This window comes from Palaemon carinicauda, chromosome 4 (genome assembly GCF_036898095.1).
Source record: "Palaemon carinicauda isolate YSFRI2023 chromosome 4, ASM3689809v2, whole genome shotgun sequence".
Lineage (NCBI taxonomy): Eukaryota > Metazoa > Arthropoda > Malacostraca > Decapoda > Palaemonidae > Palaemon > Palaemon carinicauda.
Window position 1 is genome coordinate 45732914 of NC_090728.1, and position 13923 is coordinate 45746836.

At 38.5% G+C, this 13923-nt stretch overlaps 1 protein-coding gene across 1 annotated transcript; it reads right to left on the reverse strand.

Annotated features, from left to right (window-relative positions):
• Positions 1-2976: 2976 nt before the first annotated feature.
• LOC137639058 (uncharacterized) lies at positions 2977-7111 on the reverse strand. Its single transcript, XM_068371377.1, has 2 exons — positions 6889-7111; positions 2977-4030 (listed from the first exon to the last, which is right to left on the reverse strand). The coding sequence occupies exons 1-2, from the start codon at positions 7068-7070 to the stop codon at positions 3202-3204; spliced, it is 1011 nt and encodes a 336-aa protein (XP_068227478.1). The 5' UTR covers positions 7071-7111; the 3' UTR covers positions 2977-3201.
• Positions 7112-13923: the final 6812 nt, after the last annotated feature.

Here is a 13923-nt window from a genome sequence, read left to right on the forward strand (position 1 = left end):
CTGACGCCTGGCGGATGATCTTACTGGAATTAGTACGGACTGGCAGGGGTCACTTGCCTTAGTTGGATAAGCACTGCCCATCACAAGGAACTGGTTATCTTTTGATGAATCTAGCCAATGAATCCTCTATGGATTTACTCAGTCAATAGAGAGAAGTTGAACAAGTAATTTGGAATTGGGCGATAACACACAGATTGAGCCTGTAATTTGGAATTGGGAGATAACGCCACATTGGATAATTGTAAATCGTCTGAAAAAGAAAAAAAGGAGCGTTAGGAGAGCCAGTGGTTTCCGTCTGTGAAGACTGTATTTTGGCACCTTTACGTATTGGAAGGCCTGGCTCGCTTTGAGCTCGTGATGGCAAATAATAGAATCTCTCCAGCAATGCTGATTTTGTGCCTGGAGGGAGAGAGGATGATGATCTGCTACTTGCAGTTTTCAAGGTGGTGTTTTAGGTGAGATTTTCAATGCTTAACAATGATTGTACCTTTAATTCTGAAAAATGTCCTTGATTGGCAATATCAGAAAGAAAAATATAACCACCTTTGACCAAGCACGTTCGTAGGAGATGGGGACCTGTTAAGGTTGTCAAAATCTTGAACAAGACACTTGCACTGTTTCATGATCTGGTTAGCATGATCTCATGTTCCGTGTCCCCCATAGGCAACACTAAAAGGTTTTTGTTTCTTGCCCCCAGAAAAGGAAGCAGCAGATGGTGAACAATCTCTTTTGGCCTTTATTTTTTTTCTTTACACCTTGCATTATATCTTTCCCATTGGGAAGGCAGTCATTCCCTGCAAAAACACAAGCAGAGGAAGTGGTACAGACTTACCTCGACAACTTGGGCAAACAGGATGGGAATCTACCTCGACCTGGCTCATGAAGGTGCCACATGGATACCCATCAAGAATGGGACAGGTCCTCATGCTACCTTTAACAGCTCTCGCCTGAAAGAGAAAAGTAAAAGCACAAGCACAAAGCATAGTGCAGTGCTGTCGTAAACATGTAGAAGCAATCAAGTCGGATGAGTGGACCCATGTCGGTAATTCAACCGCTCCTTTTCAGCGTTGGTGAGATAGCTAGTAACCATACCATGTTACCGGAATCCCATAATTCTTTAATTCTGGTTGTAACTAAAGGGCTTAGAAGTTGACCCATATAAAGGACAAAGGTTTGTATTCGTGTAGGAACAAACAATTTGGAGTGCTGATTATGAATTACCAATGTAATTTAATTGCTATTATTGCAAAATGCAACTTTGGGTTAAAACCAGGTCGCATAATATTTCAGCAAACTTCCAATTGTTTACAACTTACTTAAAACTGAGTATAATCATTTTAGGCTGTTTATCACAAATATGAAATGCAAAATTTGCTGTCACAACTTAATACCTTACACCTTTTCTTTTATATTCGTAGTCGAGTATTTTATGCAACTGTATTCACAAATATCAGTTGCACATTGATTTTATGCAACTATTTAAAATTTGAATTGCAGTCCAGTAGTTAATGGAATAAGATTTTGTTGACAAAGTCTACCAGGAATAAGATTTTGTTGAGTGCAAAGTCTACCATGATTAAAACTATTTAAGATTTGAATTGCAGTCCAGTAGTTAATGGAATAATAAGATTTTGTTGAATAATTTATTTTTCTTTTTACAGAAATATTTGGCTGTCAAAAGTTACCTTACTCCACATGGACTTTATAGAGGTAAAGATGAAAAAAATTGCCTCATTGGTAGAAGAGTTTATTCAAAATGAACTAGAAGCATAAATGGTAAGTCTTTCCGTATGACTTATTATTTACTAGAATGAAGTTTAGACTTATTCATACAATATACTTTTATGAAATTATGCTTCAGCTCGCAATGTAGGTAAGGAACTTGGGCTATATAAGTACTCTTGTTTATCTTGTAATACCATCCACTCATTTATTAGCCAGATGTAAAACACATCCTCTTGAATTAAGTTTAATTTATCATGTATACAGTTCTGATTATTCCAATTACCATTGCTTATATTTAATTTTTTTCATTTTACGTAAGTCATGTGAATGTGTCCATACCTTTTTATTCAGTGATGGGGCTTGTAGCAAGATGTCTTGATGGTAATGAATAAAACCCTTTTTTTATTTTGTAACATCTATTTAGGATAAAATTGCACATTTTTTTACAGAAATGAAAAAGCAAATAATCTTATTTACAGACATTAATAAAGCTCTTAAATACATATACACAGCAATAAATAGATATGAAACATGGAATGAATATGAATCTTCTAAAAGCTCTTCCAGACTATTTTGGAAAGTAAACATGCATAGTAAGAAATGCTATGCAGTAACCCGTGATATTCATTAAATTTCCCTCTCCAAATACATTTACAAACTTGTACTCAAGCAATGATTCTACAACTTGGCAAGACAAAGAATACAAGAATAGTCTGAAACGGCTTCCAGATAGATATTGTGCATTTTTCACGATGAAGAAATATATGGCACCATATAAAAAACGTTCAGTTCAATTTTTCGGAAACACTGCAATTTAAAATATCCTATGACATCACAAACTAAGAAGCTAATGAGATCATCAAGATTTTCAGAAAAAAAAAACTTTGCAATTAATTCAGTATGAATAGAATGCCATGCTATCGAAGAATGAAAAGATCCTTAACAATTATGCTTTGGTATCAACACAATGTGTCCACTAAACAACATAGCTGACACACTGAAGAAAGGTCTGGCCTTTGACTTGATGAAAGCTGGGTGCAGCAGGGTTATAATAACAGCAGTGCATATAATAATTTTTGTGGCAATACTGACTGATTTTGCAGCACCTGGGGGGAGGATATATGGGGTGGTGGGCAACTGTGTTCTTTACACTTCTATTAAGGAACATAAAACCAAAATGCAATACTATACAACAAAGCATTAGCTACAGATTAATCTGTACCCTGGATGGTTTTTAATAACAGCGTTGTATTTATATTTGTTCTTTACCTTCAAAATCCTGCTAACTATATTTAAAATCTAGTGGCCCATGTTGCAGCAAAAATATGACAGGAACTCAACTTGTCGCCCCAGACACGCGCACTATTACACCCTTTTGCCAAGCTCATCATAACAGACTAGCAGTGACATCCCTGTCACCTTCTCCACTGAAGAGGAGGAGGCATTGCAGGTAAAATTGGGACAATAATTCTGACCTCAAATGACAGGGGAGGTAATGGGCGAAGCATAGATATGGTCTGTGGGCGAGGCAGGAACTAGCTTAGTGTTTGTGCTTCCAGAACGATCTAGAGAGACATGAGCGTGTCGTCTCTCCGATCTCGAAGAATTATCTGCTTTAGGTGTGAGGGTGTGAGCACCTGTGGCTAATGCTGTTAAATTATAGCGAGGAGCAGGGCGACCATTCAGTGCTGGCAGCCTCACCGGTCCCAGACTTGTAGGCCCACTGATGATAGGTGGCTGGCGACCGCTTCCTCGTTCCAGGGATTTGTTTCTCCTGGGCGAGGGTGTAACCATTTCGTAATGATGGTGATCGTTATTTCCCTGAGCAAATCGTGGTGACCCCAGCAGTCGAGCTGCTCGTGGGGCAGTTACCACACAGCCGTCGGGGGCAATGCGCTCCACTTCAGTGCCATCGTCACCAGGAACATAGCCGATATTCTCAAAACTAGCAGCAGGGGCTGGACGGGGACTGTGTTGATGATCTACACGAGGTGTCAGCGTTGCGTAGCCGGCAGTAGCGTAAGTCACGCCACTATAGTCAACATAATCATAGGAATTGTCATGCGGTGGTAGCAAGTCTAATCGTACTGGTTTTTGCTCCATGGGTTGGCAATGGTCTACTGTGTAATGATTTCCCTCTAAAGGCTTGATGGCAGCCCACAGAGCACGTGACATCGAACGGCTGTCAAGCTGAGGTGCTGGCATAGGGGTTGGAGCTGGATACAATACAGCTTCACATCTCTCAAGGCCTAGAGCTTTCTCCTTCTTTGCCAATGCGTCATCACTCATAGGTTTCATTTTGCCCCTGAAAAAAAAAAGGAATATTTATAGAATATGTATAGAGAATATTGTAATTACTACTTCTATATAAAATGCAGCATGCAGATGATAGTGAAACATCACGAATCAACAAGAACTGGAAAAAAAAAATACGCTCACTTGTAATGGTTGTGAATATACGAGGTATTAATTTATAAAAGCTTTAAAAATTTATTGAAAATGTTTTGTAATATAGTTAACAAAAACCATACCAAAGATTTAGTAATATATGCAATATGAAAAATAAATCAAACATAATATATTCAGTTTTTCATAGACATAATATATTCAGTATTTCATAAATTGTTTCATGTTTCAAGAAGGAAGATGCATGTAAAGTTTACTTTGTATCATTAATTAGTGGCATTGTGTGGATTTATGGTCACTAATTTTAATTAGTGTCTCTTTGTTCTCTCATACATTTAATGCCAGATGTCAGGAAGTGAAGTGCTATTAGTCCCAATTTATTTCTAAAATTTAAAGTAAACTAAGATATCAAAGTATATGGTAACTTTGAATTTATAAATCTGTTCCAAGATTGAAACAATCCTGTATAGAAGAATGATGGAAGTGAAATTTTTTGTGAATAAATTACCCAACTTGTAACTTATGATTACTGTATCTTTTCAGGAACCTCACCTTCCAGTTTCAAGAATTTCATGGCAATACTTCTTTTGCCTTGTACATATACGGGACTTACTCCAGCAGCCGCATGAGGGCGGTGCCCGTTGATTAAAGGGTCTACTTGGGTAGGTATCTGCTTGGCTTATCTATAAGCCACTCTTATCAACATCATGACTAATGAAACTTCTCTGCGATTGCCTTGTAGTGATTCAATGCAACGTCTTTTAAAGTTTCAGAAAACTAAATGAAAGATCAGTAGGAGGAGGTAGTGACATTAGTATAGAGAGTGCACTGTTCTCATTATTGCAGGATCTTGTGGGGAATCTTTCTCATTGCAGTTTTGTGGTGAGCCATTCTTGTTATTGCAGGGTTTTATGGGGCACCTTTCTCATTACTGTGGGGTTTATTTGTGGTGCAATGTTTCCATTACTATAGGGTCTTGTGGAGCTCCTTTCTCATTATTGCAGGGTCTAGTGGGTATTGCAGGGTTTAGTGGGGCTCCTTTCTCAATATTGTAAGGTCTAGTCGAGCCCCTTTCTCATTATTGCATGATCTGTTCAGTGATACATAATTTTCATTATAGTACGGTTCTCTGGTGCAAACATTTTCATGATTGCGACGCGTGATGCAGTGTGGGAGTTATTTATTACTGAACGCTGTACTATAGTTACTGTGAGGCCTTGTGGCTTGCCATCAATGTAGACTTGCGATTTATCACTATTTTAGGAGTAATTTCATTTAACTGTACACCTTATCCATTTACTGGAAGGGTCTTCAGTGCATTGTGCTCATTTCTGTGGAATCTTGTGATACCCCATTCCCTCATTCCCGGCAATTCTTTGTGTTCAAAAGTCTATAAATAATGATTGTTGTGGGTTTTTGAACACTACTCATTCATTGTATGGCTTAGGCCGCATTATACTCAGCATTGCAGGTTTCTTCAATGTGCAGAGCACAATAATGTTTGTTAACCCTTGTGGTGCACCACACTCGTTGCAGGGTCTTGTGGGGTTCCTTTCTCATATATCCTTACTGCAGGGTCTTGTGGAGGACCATTTCTCATTATTGCTGGGTTCTCTGGTACCAAATGGCATGATTGTGACTTATGATGCAAAGTTTATGAATCATACAATTATTGCCAAGCACCATGCTGATTACTTACTGAGGGTCAGGCCTTGTGGTTCACTGTTATTGTAGACACTTGTCATTATTTTAGGAGTACCTTCATTATATTAGGGTTGTAACATTGCACTCTTATCAATTCATTGCAGTTTATTCCGTGAACTGTGTTCATTTCCGTAAAATCTTGTGGTTCACCATTCTTTCATAAAGGCAATTCCTTGTATTCACAAATTTGCAATAATGATTGAAGGTTTTTGAATGTACTCATTGTATGGCTTAGGGTGTATTGTACTCGGTATTGCAGATTCTCCCAGTGCAGTGATGCACCAGAGCATCACACTCATTATTGTAGGGTCTTTGTGTGCACTTATCTTTCTAATTATTGTATGGTCTTGTAGGTCACCTCTCTCATTATTTTTGTAGGGTTTTGTGGCTCAACTTTCTCATTATAGTTTTTTTTTTCAGTGCACTGCTGTTTCATTATTGTAGTTTTGTCACTACTCTTGTAGCGATGAACCCATTATTGTAGGGTTTTTAAGTGCAATGTGGTCTTTCCATAGAATCTTAGTGGTGCCCCAAATTCCTTTACTGTGGGTTCTTGTGGTGAACAATTTTCTTTTTGTCTTAAGTTTTCCTTTTACTCCCTACAGCACTGCTGTTTTTCTATTGCACCCTGGTAGCAACTGGCCATAAGGTTCATACTCAAAACCCTAAAGAAAACTGGTGTTAGCTGCCACATTATTGAACAGGTTGTCAAAATGAAAACTTTACTAGTTTAGCTGATGCATATACAAGGAAAACGGTTTCTTTTTAACCATGATCTTGTCTTTAAATATCTCTTGCATATTTACAGCATGAATGTAATTATGAAAATATACTGTTGCAAAAAAATTATTGAAATGTTATATATCTTATGCCAAATTAGGGATTATTAAAACTTAACATGTTAACTAATTGGTACCCACAATAATGTGTAGTTATTAAAGATTTCTAAACCCCCATTATTGGGTATTGTTTTGAGAGTGTTAAGCAAAGACATGTTTGTGTGAAAGGCAGAATAAAATCTATGTATATAAATAATGAACCCACTCTCTGTACTTGAGGAATGCGATGGCGAGGATGATGCCCAGAAGAGTCGCCGCTACACAAGACGAGATTATCACGAGGAACCAGGTGTCATCGATTAAGGGACCTGCAAGAAACAGAAAATTATTAGATTGGAAACTTGCGAAACTTCCATCAATAGAATAAATTTCATAATAGCTAATCGGCCAAACCATTACCAAATCCTGTACATGAACAACAACATAGGTTCTTTCATTAGAGGTTCTTTCATTAGAGGAGGAGGAGGAGGAGGATACTATAGTACTTTATATGTTACATGCTTTTAGCCTGATGCATTTTTAAATAAAAGTGGATAAAATTATGGTGTCAACAGTTTTAAAATCCTCCAACACAAAATCAAATATTTCTTGCAAAGGCTTGGAAAACCTTAAACCATCAGGAAATCTTCATGGACTGTTTGCAAAACACATACCCTTCTGACCAGGTGTTATCAGTTTATATGTATCATCAAATTTTAAACTAAAGACTTAACTAAAATAAAAAGTCCACCAGTGGAGTAAGTTTGGGTTAAACAAGTGTTCCAGGCTCGATCCAAATACCATTTGACTTTACCAAAAAGGATCGCTTTAGAAGGGCTTTATCTGCTCTCGAAGGGATAAGGCCGGACACGGGTGGAGCTCGACAAGAGAACATGACAGCCTCCAGCAGGAGCAAGAGAGAGAGAGAGGGCTGCACTTGATTATACAACTAACTTATGCATCAAAAATAAGATATGACCATGAGGTAGGATGATAAAAGGTTAACGGGGGCCAAATCATGAAAGGATTATATATACGGGGTATGAAAAGTACTAGTTTTTAGAAAACATGTTTTCAAAACGTTCTCGTATTGAGAAAGCAGCAGGAGCAACCTGGCTAACAAGAGGAAGGGAAACATAATCCTTTTCCTCCTCCATTCATGAGATTATAAAAACCGGGGGAGATACACAATCGAGTCTTTTCTGCCTTTTATTTTTTTTTTAGCTACGTCCAGCTTAGGCGAGTTCTCCTCACCCCATCGGGGTCTCGGAACCACGATTAGTATTCAAAGAGCACCCGGTTCAACTTCTATACAAATAAGATTACAGACCGACCCGCCCCTACGTCGCATACCAATGAAAACGGGAAATCATTGTTCTGCATAACAATAATAATAGATAAATATATAATAAGAGATAAATATATAATAAGGTTAACAAAAGGTTATCTCCAGTTCGTTAATAATTCCGAAAGTCTGAATGTGCTTCGGGTTTTCTCTTACCTATATGAAGAATTTGGGTGAGAATGAACCAATCTCCCTCTCTCTCTCTCTCTCTCTCTCTCTCTCTCTCTCTCTCTCTCTCTCTCTCTCTCTCTCTCTCTCTCTCTCTCGATTGAAAACAGATTGAAACTGTCCCTGCAATGTTGCGATCTCGTAAACTCGTAAAGAATCAAACGAACAACCCAACTGATTGAAATTTATCCAACCAAACGACCACATTGTATTCTCTCCACATGACTAACGATGTTATCATCAACATTCACACTGCCGTCCAATTGGCCGAGCCGAGAGAGAGAGAGAGAGAGAGAGAGAGAGAGAGAGAGAGAGAGAGAGAGAAATAGATAAGACCGTGGTATATATTTTGCTTGACAACTAGTATGAAATTTCTACAATAACTTCAAGTATAAAAACTTGAAACTATTTTAAGAGATTACTTTTTAAAGTTCAGATCCATGATAAGACTGCGGTACATATTTTGCTTGATTGTTATTATTATTAATTGCTAAGCTACAACCCTAATTGGAAAAGCAGGATGCTATAAGCCCAGGGGCCCCAACAGGGAAAATAGCCCAGTGAGGCGAGGAAAGGAAACGAGGAAAAATAAAATATTTCAAGAACAGTAACATTAAAATGTTTCATATATAAACTAAATAATTTAACAAAACAAGTGGAAGAGAAATTAGATAGAATAGTGTGCCCGCGTTTACCCTCAAGCAAGAGAACTAAAGTATAAAACTAAAGGATCTATAAAAAGTTGAAATTATTTTAAAATCGATTACTTTTGAAAGTTCAGAACACTTATCTTCATGATAGAAAAAAAAAAACATTACAAGCGATAATTTATTGAAAAAAAAAATACGCATTTATCTACACTGCAAGTGAAGTTTGAAACGTACCTCACATGAACCGTATAAAAGCCACAAAGAAACAATTCAAATATACAAATATCCGCATAATGGTTTCGTTCAAATCGATGGAACCAGGACCTGAATTTGCCAAATACACATAAGCGCGCTGTACTCGCACTTAGTGAAAACGGCAATGTTACTTTTCGACAGTGATCGACCGGTATGATGGTGATAGGGGGAAGAGTGAATAGGAGGCAGTCTGGAGGGAGATTTCAAAGGGGCTGGGTGGACACTACAGGGTGAAAGGGTCAGCTTCAGCTCTCTCTCTCTCTCTCTCTCTCTCTCTCTCTCTCTCTCTCTCTCTCTCTCTCTCTCTCTCTCTCTCTCATTGCATACTAAAGAAAAGGTCGGTGATGTACTAAATATGCTTGGGATGGCTTGAATTCAGTGGAAGACTGCTGTGTATTAAGATTACTTATTGAGAAATATTTCCATTTCAGCGAAGAATTATCTCTTATTTAATCTACTACACAAGTTATTCCACCCAAAACATTATCATATAAATATATCTAATATATGTCAAAATACAAGATCTATCTAGTCATGTGCGTAAGATAAACACCCAAATGTTACGTGTTAGTACCTTAGATTTTCTCCCCCAAACTATCCAGTTCCCGCGATGTTCCCAAGTATCATATATGTCGTGACAATTACATTTAAATTTGTAAAATTGTTATTCAAAAAGATGAGAGAGAGAGAGAGAGAGAGAGAGAGAGAGAGAGAGAGAGAGAGAGAGAGAGAGAGAGAGAGAGAGAATGAAATGAAGGATGTCTGTGGCAAAGGCCATTCGCCTCCAAGGGCTCTTCTTTACACGTGCTGCCTGCCCTCTGTGGTGATCAAAGAGACACCAAAAATGTGAGAAATGGGAAGGAGGAGGAGAACATCATCTTTATGGTGTCTTTCCTACACCTCATCCTCCTCCTCCCGCATTCTTCATCACGACTCTTAAAACCGTCTTTTTCCGTTACCTGACATTAAGGACACCTCATTCGCACCTCTCTCTCTCTCTCCTCTCTCTCTCTCTCTCTCCTCTCTCTCTCTCTCTCTCTCTCTCTCTCAAGATGTATAAAACCTAAACTACTCTTCATTGAAAAACGACTTGAAACTGCTAAAAAAATGCAATTGTTTACAAAGAAGAAAAATGAAATCTAGAGTAAGTGCATCACTTCCGTTTGAATCGACTACCTACCAAGAAACTAAAGCCGTGGAACATTTGATTATAAAGCTTTGGACTTTACAAAGGTATAACAGACAAAAACCTACGAACACTGAGTCATTTCATAAGAAACCATCAATTTTAAGTGGTTGTTGTATTGACTCTAAACAGCAACAAAGGAACAACCTCCCTTTTTCGCGTAAATCGGGCACCAAGGAAGGAAAAGGGTGACGACTTTTCTCATCCAGACACGAGGCCATCTCCCGACAGGCGTTGAATAAGGCGCTTATACGCCATCTCCTGCTACACCTTGTTATTAAGGGGAGGAAACGGTGCGGTAATGATACGAGATATCACCTTTAAATCATACTCTATGGGGCGGAGCAGAGGTTAAGAAGGCACTTACTCTAAACCTGGTGATTCTGTGCTACGGGTTTTATATACCTTCGGATTGCTAAGAGATGACCATGACTCCATCATCCAGCGGAGAGAGAGAGAGAGAGAGAGAGAGAGAGAGGAGAGAGAGAGAGAGAGAGAGAGAGAGAGAGGAGGAGAGAGAGAGAGAGAATTTAAAACCATCCGGGAATGCAGCTAACGCCCTACCCACATATATCCCGCACCAACCTAGGCGGCGTGTGTGTTTGAGATGCACCATCATCAGCAAACTTGAAAAGATAACAATGAAAAGGGGCCCAAGATGATGGGCAAAGCCAACATGGCAAAAGAATGATTACATTCCCCTGAAGAAAAAAAAAAACACTCAGCTATAGTAATTCGTGTGATCCTACGGTCATGAAAGGAAAGGTTTTTTTTTTTTTTTTTTTTTTTTTTTTTTTTTAGCTGATAGGAAATTTGGTTGAAAGAAGAACGTCATATTTCGATATGTAAACAGTATTCATAGGTCGGTGGCAAGGACAGCAAATAGCCATTGAATAGTAAGATGGGGAAAACAATTTATTTTATTCCTTACCACACTACATACATTACATATGTGGTTTGCTAATATAATTAAACAAAATCCACTCATTTCAGGTTGGTCAACAAAAATCAATCGGCTATTTAAAAAATAAAAGGAATAACATTGCCCTTAAAAAGATATTGTGTTCGACACACACACAACACACACACACACACACACATATATATATATATATATATATATATATATATATATATATATATATATTATATTATATATATATATATATATATATATATAGATGAGAGAGAGAGAGAGAGAGAGAGAGAGAGAGGAGAGAGAGAGAGAGGAGAGAGAGAGAGCAGAGAGAGAGAGAGAGAGGGAGGGGGCTGCAACACTGCAGGAGATCTCTTTACTCTATAAGCGTCGATAGACAACAAAAGCAAAGACTAAGAGGAAATTGTGACTTATTATTATTATTTTTTATTATTATTATTATTACTTGCTAAGCTACACAACCCTAGTTGGAAAATCAGGATGCTATAAGCCAATGGGCCAAAACAGGGCTAAGAAGGGATAAAATATTTTAAGAACAGTAACATTAAAAGAAATATTTCCTATATAAACTGTAAAAACTTTAACAAAACAAGACGAAGAGGAGTTAGATAGAATAGTGTGCCCAAGTGTACCCTCAAGCAAGAGTGATAGACTTGCAATTAATTTCGGGGAAACATAATTACAAGACTTAAACATTCGTAGATTTTAGTTCAAATTAGCCTTTGAGCAGCCCATGTCATTGATAATCTGAAACAACTTACGAACGGCAAGAGCCCAAATAGCTCAAATCCCACAATTCCTAATTAAATAAACAATACTTCTCAATAGCGTGATATAAATTTGATCAGAACCAAATCAATCACACCCATATATAAAAATACTATTAAGTAAATCAAAGAATAAGTTGACGACACTTTATCTAACAGAAGCCTATGGTAACAATGCATAATTAAGGCTTCTAGGGGGACGAGACAGTGAACCAGGACCAACAGGTAGTGGAGCGATGGGACATTGGATACCCCCTTTTACTCACAGGTGTAAATCCTAGCTGGGGGGAATTTAAGGTCCAAGGATAGTGTTCGTTGACTATGCCCTTCCAAAAAGTATGCGACGAGAGAGAGAGAGAGAGAGAGAGAGAGAGGAGAGAGAGAGGAGAGGAGAGAGAGAGGAGAGGAGAGAGAGAGAGAGAGAGTCTTTCGAGATTCCTGTTTGTAAGAAAAGGGTTTAATTGCAATTATACCAAAAACACACACTGGTATTATTTCAGCCTAGGTCTACCTCCCAGACCTTGTATTAGTGGTTTGTGATGGCGAGAGAAAAAGATTATTAATCGAATACAAAATGCAGTGACAAGGAAAACACTGCTAGAATCTAGTGACCTTCAAGCTCTGCTCGGGTTCGAAATGCAACTAACTTCACAACAATCTCTTGAGAAAATAGGCACAAACAAAACCTTGAATATTGTCATCGTGAACCATGTAATTTTTACATCGTAAATACAGCAAGAAAAAAAAATCTAGCATGTAATAATGACCTTGTGAATCTAAAGGGAATAGGGTTTCGGGCCTTGGTTACAAATGCAAAGGATGACTTTTCGATGTCAGCTCAGTGAAAAAAAGGAATTATACATTTGATACATCTACATTATGTATAAACTATTTCAAAGATGGTCGTTTTATTCTCTAAACACAGACTATTCAGAAACAAAGCCTCAGACATGTCCTTTGTCACGTCTGGTGTGCCATTTCATCGCCACGCTGGCCACTGCGGATTGGTGATGGTGGGATATCTTAATCTGATCGCTAACAGCAAACAAACATAGTATGGGTGGCCCTGACTAGCATAGTTTGGTAGATCATGGCGATACACGAACCCTTTCACCACATTAAGGTATCTCCACTAAGAAAGGGGCGCTATCTATCTATCTACATATACTGATATATATATATATATATATATATATATATATATATATATATATATATATATATATATATATATATAAACTAATGCAAGCAAATTGCATTGGTCTCGAAGATGCAACGTAAGACCTCAAATATTTGTTGGGGGAGCGGCCTGGTCCAGCTCTCCAGAAGAAGTTAATAGAGGCATCATCGGTATCGAGGCACATCACAAATTACACCGTTGCCCAAAATAGACTGCCTTGGTTCATCAGATAAGATGGAGAAACCACAGCCGACACACTTGACACCCCCCCCCCCCCCCTAATCTCTCACCTCCCCCCCCCATTCTTTCCTCTTATGATCAAATACCCACAATTCCAACACTCCACAAAACTCTACTCCCCCCCTAAATTCAAGCCACCCTCTCCCCCCTCATGCAGCCTCTCCTAAAAACAACTACTTAATTCTGACCCCCACCCCATTCCCCTCTGTGTGTAATTACCTGCTCACCCCCCACCCCTCACCTCCGTCTGGGATCTCTCAAGACCCTAGCTCAAGACACCCCCCCCACCCCACATCCCTTTGCAACGTCTCGTCCAAGGCCGCAATGCGTACCACTACAGGTACTTCTATAAAGTATAAGGCTACATTACTTGCTAAGTCCTCAATGGGATAATCTCAGGTTACGGGAGAAATGGAGATTGTGTGATGTTTCGGTTTGTATAGGGACAGTCTATAACCGATAGGTTATGTTACGTGGCTAGGTCAATAGTGAAGTCTGTCTGCCATGAACATACATACACATACTTGACAACAATGAGAACG

What these genes read in the sequence shown, in the direction of transcription:
- LOC137639058 (XM_068371377.1), bottom strand. Translation starts at nt 7,070, where the DNA reads ATGGTTTGGCCGATTAGCTATTATGAAATTTATTCTATTGATGGAAGT. An exon ending in CTCGCCATCGCATTCCTCAA is followed by an intron (nt 4,031 to 6,888) that starts GTACAGAGAGTG and finishes TTTTTTTTTCAG; the next exon opens with GGGCAAAATGAAACCTATGA.